This window comes from Choloepus didactylus, chromosome 21 (genome assembly GCF_015220235.1).
Source record: "Choloepus didactylus isolate mChoDid1 chromosome 21, mChoDid1.pri, whole genome shotgun sequence".
NCBI lineage: Eukaryota > Metazoa > Chordata > Mammalia > Pilosa > Megalonychidae > Choloepus > Choloepus didactylus.
In genome coordinates this window covers 19,253,219-19,259,435 of record NC_051327.1, presented here as the reverse complement: position 1 = coordinate 19,259,435, position 6,217 = coordinate 19,253,219, and the positions used below count along the sequence as shown (strand labels likewise).

At 66.0% G+C, this 6,217-nt stretch overlaps 1 protein-coding gene across 2 annotated transcripts; it reads right to left on the bottom strand.

The window, feature by feature from the left end:
• Positions 1-4,341: 4,341 nt before the first annotated feature.
• SAP25 (Sin3A associated protein 25) lies at positions 4,342-6,183 on the bottom strand. 2 transcript variants are annotated; one of them, XM_037813913.1, is made up of 6 exons: positions 5,822-6,183; positions 5,467-5,645; positions 5,270-5,364; positions 5,019-5,169; positions 4,798-4,895; positions 4,342-4,715 (listed from the first exon to the last, which is right to left on the bottom strand). In XM_037813913.1, the coding sequence occupies exons 1-6, from the start codon at positions 5,965-5,967 to the stop codon at positions 4,422-4,424; spliced, it is 963 nt and encodes a 320-aa protein (XP_037669841.1). In that variant the 5' UTR covers positions 5,968-6,183; the 3' UTR covers positions 4,342-4,421. The 2 variants fall into 2 exon arrangements, with proteins under 2 accessions (XP_037669841.1, XP_037669839.1); XM_037813911.1 differs by having other exon boundaries at positions 4,798-5,169.
• Between the last annotated feature and the right edge of the window lie 34 nt (positions 6,184-6,217).

The following is a 6,217-nucleotide window of genomic DNA, read 5'->3' as shown; positions in this document are numbered from 1 at the left end:
ACACTCTGCCACTCGGCTCACCCAGACCCAGGCGGTCAGGCCCCTACTGCTTCCCCCTTTATCTTCACCCAGCACCTGGGGGTTCAAAACCGCAAGGTTGTCTGGAACTGCACTGACAGCCCCTGTGACTTTGTAAGGACTGGGGTGCAGCAACATGCCTTAGTTGATGGGGATCAGGGAGGAGCAAGTTCAAATCAAGCCTGGGGTGGGTAAGGCTCCCAGGCCAGGAGCAGAGCAGGCGCGGGCCCCGTGGACATACCGCTGGTGAGGCAGTGCCAAAGCTGGGGTGGGGAGCACGGGTGTGCAGACACGAGGTCTTCTGTGTCTCTGCACCTTCCTACATGGTGCTTATACTCCGGCCCTTGGCCACACTGGAGCTCAGGCCTTGGACATTGTCTTCTTTGGTGGCCACTTTTGATTCCATTGCATAGCGGCCTCTCACTGGCCAGTGCCACATGGTGGCGACTGTGGCTGCATCACCCTCTGAGCATCTCCTCTCCTCTCCTCTCCTCTCCATCTCCTCTCTCCATCTCCTCTCCTGCACCTGGTGGGGCTTTGGCTGACGGGGAGCACCCGGAGCAGGCCCTGGGCACCGCCTGCCTGCTGGTCCTGATGCCCGGGCTCCCAGTGCCCATTGGCTCTCTGCATCCCATCCCCAACGTGACCCTTGAGAAGGTGTCTGGGAGTCCCAGCTACCACACAGCATACACCACCGGCTTCCCCCATACCCCAGCTCACAAATGAACCTCTTCCTCCTCAGGCCTGGGAGTGAAGTGTGTGCGTAGGAAGTCCTGGCCACCTCAGCAGGCTGTCCTGGCCCATGGGGTCATCTAAGAAAAAGAGCAGGTCTCCCTGCTTTTCCACATCCTTGATGTATCTTGTTCCTGACCTGACAGAGCACCTCCCTAAACACCATCTTTAAAAGACTGCCGGCTGTCCTCCCTCCCACCACATGCCCTTTAGGTATCTCACCTGCCGTAAAAGTGACGTCATGAGGCCCTGCCCCACCGTGTCAACGGGTGGGATGTCTCACCCTGACTGGCACTATCGCCCCAAATGAGTCTGTGGCCCTTGGGAGGATCAGGAACTGGGTGCAAAATGTCCAGTCTCCAACCCCATCTCACACCTCAGGGTGCAAAGGGCAAGGCGGGCCTCCAGCAGGGAGTTGGCACTTCGGGCCCCCCCGGGTGGTGGTGTGAGCAGCGGGGGAGGGGAGGGGATGGGGACCATGGGCAGCGTGCAGGATGCCCTCCTTCGGTGGCCACTTGGCTGGGATTCTGGTGAGCGTGGTCGGTGCACAGCGATCAAGGCAGAAGTTCACTTTTCCAGAGACACCCATCACCCCACACCCAGGGAGAAAATGAACCCCCAGCTCCTCAGAAATCAACAGAACCCAAGGCTCAGCAGCCATGGCCCCTAGGATTACTTGGGAAGGAAGAGTACGAAACTCATTCGTGGGTGGGAAGGGGGACACAGGTACCAGCCGCCCAGAGCCCGAGGTTGTGGGGGGCGCTTAGGCGCCCTCTAATCGCCAGGACTGCGGGCGCGCTGCCTGAGCTATCACCGCGGACACTATGCTATTCCCACGCATCTCACCAAGTCGCCAAGCTTTCTCAGCTCCCCCGGCCCGGCAAAGATGGGTAGAGACGCCCCCACACACCCCTAGAAAAACTCAGTCCCGGGAGCGGAGAGCACTTCTCCTAAACTTCCCAACTCAAACTCCGTCCAGCCACCCTGGCGAGGCTGGGGCTTCGGGAGCTATCGACGGGGCTCCGGGGACCGGAGCGAGAGAGAGGCGCGGGGCAGGCCGGGAGAGCCCGGAGCCCCGGCTGTCCCAAGCCACGGGGTGGCCGCTGGGGCACAGGCTGTGCGCGGCGAGGGGCGCTGCAAACCCCTTGCCCCAAACTTCAAGTCGAGAGCAGGAGAGAGGCGCTGGGAACGCAGACGGGGCGCAGCCCGCCAGGCCGCGGCCTCCACTCCCCGGGACCGCCGCCTGGCCCCCACTGCTGCTGCTCTCTTCCCAGCCGTCTCCGGTCCTCTCGCCACTCTGCCACCTTCGCCCGGCTGCGGCAGCGGCCCCACGGCGACCCCGGAATCCGAGCCGGCCGTCGTGCCCCTCCGGTGCCGCTGCTCTGGCTCTGCCCGGCCCGGCGCCGCCGCTTCTTCGGGCTCCGCGGGCGCGCGCACCACCAGGCGGCGCCGCCTTCTCGCTCTCCCCACGCGCGCCCGGCGAGGCGGGGCGGCCGGCGGGGTTCCGCGCCTTGGCCCCAGGTGCGCGCCGCCGCCGCCGCCGCGAGTGAAGCCCGAGCCCGGGACGGGCGGACGCGAGGGAGGGTCTGGGGTCTCGTGGATTCGGTTTCTCCATGGCCGGCCCTTCCCCCAGGTCACAGAACTCAAGTTCAAACATTACAAGTGGGCACGTTTGCGGTTCTCAGGGACAATAACTCCAACGTCCGGGCGCAGGCGCCCCTCTGACCACCCAGGGTCCCCTACGGTGACCCCGAGACCTGGATCCTCGCTCTCTTTCAGGACGTCTGGCCCGTGACGCTGCGGCCCGAGACGGCGGGCCGGACCAGACCGAGGCCTGGGCAGCGGCGGTCACCGCCTGGACCTGGGGCCGGGCCGCTGTGCCTGCTGTGGACACCCGGGGACAGAGGCCACCGGGACTCCTCCTTCCTGGAGCTCGGCCGCTTGGCCCCCACGGGGCTCGGGAGTTGTGGCTGCGGTCGCCCGACGCTGTGGTGGCCCAAAGCATTCACAGGACGGTCCTGGCCGCCATGAAGCGCCTCGCGTGCGACGGCGCAGGCGGCAGGGCTGAGCCACTGCCCAGGGAACCCCAAACGTGCGCGTCCAGACCCTGTGTCCCCCAGCCCTAGGAGACCCGAGGCTCCGCGGCCCAGTCAGGTAGCCTGGGTGAGCGGGGCTGCCGCCCCGTACCCTGAGGGGTTGGCGCACGGCAGAGGCTACGTAACTGTGGGGCCCCGATTGGCTGCGAGCTCCTGGGGAACGGCGAAGCGGGAGCTACATGGTGATGGCGTCCCCAGGCAGTCGCCAGGCACGCACTCTCCGCCATCCGTTCCAGGACATGGGGGAGGGGGCCACCGAGTAAGTGCCCATGAGCTTCTTTCCACTGGGTCCTTTTCCCGGTCTCTGCCCGGTTCCTAAAGGCCTGAGGCCAGGGACCTGGCTCCGGGGCGCCCATCTTAGCGCCGCGGACAGCCGGAGGCTCAGCCCTGCTCGCAGCCGCCGTCGGAGAGGCCACCGACGGCCGCCTCAATGATGCCGGCCTTGACCTGGTCCCGCCTCTGGAGGCGCAGGATGACGCCCGGCCCTCCCGCTCAGCTCTGCGCGCCCAGAGTTCCAGAAGCTCCGGGGGGCGGGGGGTGGGGGTGGGGGGCTGCTGGTGAGGAGCCCAGGGCAGCCAGCCCCATCCAGCTGCCCAAGGGGCCTGGGGGGCCCTGGCATCTCAGCAGCCGGGTCTAATAGGGGGTGGAGGAGAGGGGAGGAAACCAGGCAAAGTTAAGGACCCCTCCCCACCCCTGTGCCCACGATCAAGGGGCTCTAAAGCCCAGACACCTCCTAGAGGGTGGCCTGTGGAAGCACTGAGCTGCCCCTTGGGGCCCACTATCCACTCAGCCTCTTCCCAGCTGTGGTGCAGGGAAATCTTCAGGAGAAGGTTCCCCAAAAAGTTGGATTCTTGTAAGGAAGAAAATTCTAGAACCACCCTACCCCATCCCCGCCTGTCCACCACAAACCACAAACTTCTGGGCTTTCTCAGCCGCAACCCTGATCCTCTGTTTCCCCACAGTTCCTGCAGTATCATTCAAGAGCCTCAGGTGGGCTTTGGCCCCTGCCCCACCACCCAGGACCCTCCCACATGGACCTGCTCTCCACCCCCTCTCCCAGCGGTGCCCCCCATGCCTGCAATGCTTTCTTTGCATCTCCTCTGAGCCAGAAAAGTACCCTCAGCCCACCCATACCCAGTACAAAGGCCGGGGCCCCAATACAAGAGGGGTGACAGCACCACGTGTCTTACCCCCCTCCCCCATGCTGTGCCACCCTCTAACTTCCTAGTTCTCTCCATGGACTCGCACTATCCTTCCATCTCCCTGACCTGGCAGAGCCAGTGAAGTCCCAGCTTCCTAGACTCTCAGCCTCAGGGATGTACCAGGGACCCCTCACCCCCAATTAAAGATGCCCTGCTTGGTGAGCCTGGAAAGGACTTAGGCTCATGGATTCTCCTGCCTCCCTGCAGAATTTGAGGGGACGGCTGGTGCTACTGTAGACGAGGAGACCCCGCCCCCCTCCATGCCCCCTCTGCCACCAGCCACAGGGAGCAGCTTTTGCAAACCAACACTGCTTTATTGTCAACAGAGCCCGCCTGGGGGAGGGAGTGGGGGACCCACTCTGCCCCAGGGGTGCTAGGGAGAATGGGTCTCCGGGGTCTGAGGGAGGGATGGGTCAGGGCAGTGAGAACTGCTGGGGCCACCACTGGGATGTGGGTGGCCAAAGCCAGGGGTAGAGGAGCCAGCAGGGGGCGAGGGGGCCGCTGGGGAGCTGGGTCTTGGCTCCCCCTGGCTCATGTGCAGAAGGCCAGTGAGGGCGATCAGCTCAGGCCCACTGAGCCAGGTGGTGGAGCAGCCAGGGGACGGGGTGGGGAGGACCCAGGGGGACATGACCGGGGGTGGGGGCAGCAGCCGCAGGGAGCCCATCACCTGAGGAAAGAGGAGGGGGTAGCGTCTCCTCCCAGGCTCTGCCCCAAGGCTGGGGTGAAGCCAGGGCAGGAAGAGGTCTCACCTGCTGGGGGGCCTCAGACAGGTACAAGGGAACACGGTGCCCACGGGGCAGCAGAGGGTCTGAGAAAAAGACATCTTCACAGCCCATCACCGGGAACCCTGGGGAGGAGAAACTGCTCGGCCAGCACTGGAGTCTGGGCTGGGGGTGCCCACCCAGCAATCTCTGCACTGTGGGAGACCCAGGGTGCACATGGCCACCTGCTGGGGCAACCAGGGACCCACCTGCATCTCCGGGCACCTGCTCTCCATCGTGACGCCTTGTTGGGGCCAGGGGCCTGAGGGCCCTGCCCGAGGCTGCCTCGTACAGCAGCCAGAATGACGGATGACACAGAGTCCGGGTGGAGAAGGAGGCCCCCGACCCGCAGCTGAACCCCTGGGGGGGAGCAGGGAAGACCCCCAGGGCCTCAGTGCCTTTCCAAGGCATGGCTGCTCCCCGCCCCCCATACCGGGGCCACACAGTGCCCCCAACTCACCCACACCAGCCCAGGTCCTGCTTCAGTCTCGTAGTTGGGGTCCCAGGGTAGTAGCAGGGTTGTCCCTGAGGGGGCCACCTGGGGCGAAAGGGGAACTGCAGCGGGGTGGGGAGGTGGGCGGGACTTGAGACTAAACCAGGCTCAGGGGGGAGTGAAGGTTCTGGAGGGTATTTAAAGCTGCAGGGCCTTGTGCCTACCTGGGCTTCCTGGAGACCACTCAGCAGCCTGGCCTGGGGGGCCACCGGGCCTCAGCTGCTCCCTGGAGCTCCAGGAAGGACTCAGGGACTGGGCAGCTCCAGTCACCGGCTCCCGCATCCTTCTTCCCGCCTCCAGGTCCGAATATTTCCTCGAGCCCAGAGGTAGGACCCAAGGGTGCCTGGTGCGGGAGACACAGCCTACGGCCAGCGATCCCCCAACCCTTTCCTTAGGCTGGGCGATCGAGGTTTTCTCAATTTGATGCACAGCGCCGGGCCAGGGCACCGAGAACCCCCCGATTCGAATGAGCCCCCCAAGCCGATGTCCACCCGAGTTCCTGCCGGCCGCGCCCCTCACCTGTCCTGTGGGGGCGAACGTGGCTCCCCCGGGGCTTCCTCCCCAGAGCTCCAGGCCTCGCCCTGGTCACTGCCCGACGAGGGGCCTCGTCCCTCCAGCGTCTCCTCCTCTCCTGAGCCCCAGCGCGGAAGGGCCGAGGGCAGCATGCCGCGCCGGCGGAGCGCAGGGCGGCACCCCCGTGCCCCGGCTCGCCTGGCCCTTCCCGGCCAAAAACCCTCCTCCGCGGCCCGGGTGCTGCCCGCCGCCCCCTGCGAGCCCGAGGGCGCCCACCGCCTCCGGGAGCCTCGCGCCACGCCGGCGCCCGCGCGTTCCCGGGCCACGTGGCCCGCGCTCCCGCCGGGACTCCGCGCCGCGGGCGCCCCTTGGTGGCGGGGTCGCGCGGGGTCCCAGCCGCCC

What these genes read in the sequence shown, in the direction of transcription:
- SAP25 (XM_037813911.1), bottom strand. Translation starts at nt 5,967, where the DNA reads ATGCTGCCCTCGGCCCTTCCGCGCTGGGGCTCAGGAGAGGAGGAGACG. An exon ending in CAGGACCTGGGCTGGTGTGG is followed by an intron (nt 5,170 to 5,269) that starts GTGAGTTGGGGG and finishes GCTCCCCCCCAG; the next exon opens with GGGTTCAGCTGCGGGTCGGG. An exon ending in TGTCTGAGGCCCCCCAGCAG is followed by an intron (nt 4,716 to 4,797) that starts GTGAGACCTCTT and finishes CTCTTTCCTCAG; the next exon opens with GTGATGGGCTCCCTGCGGCT.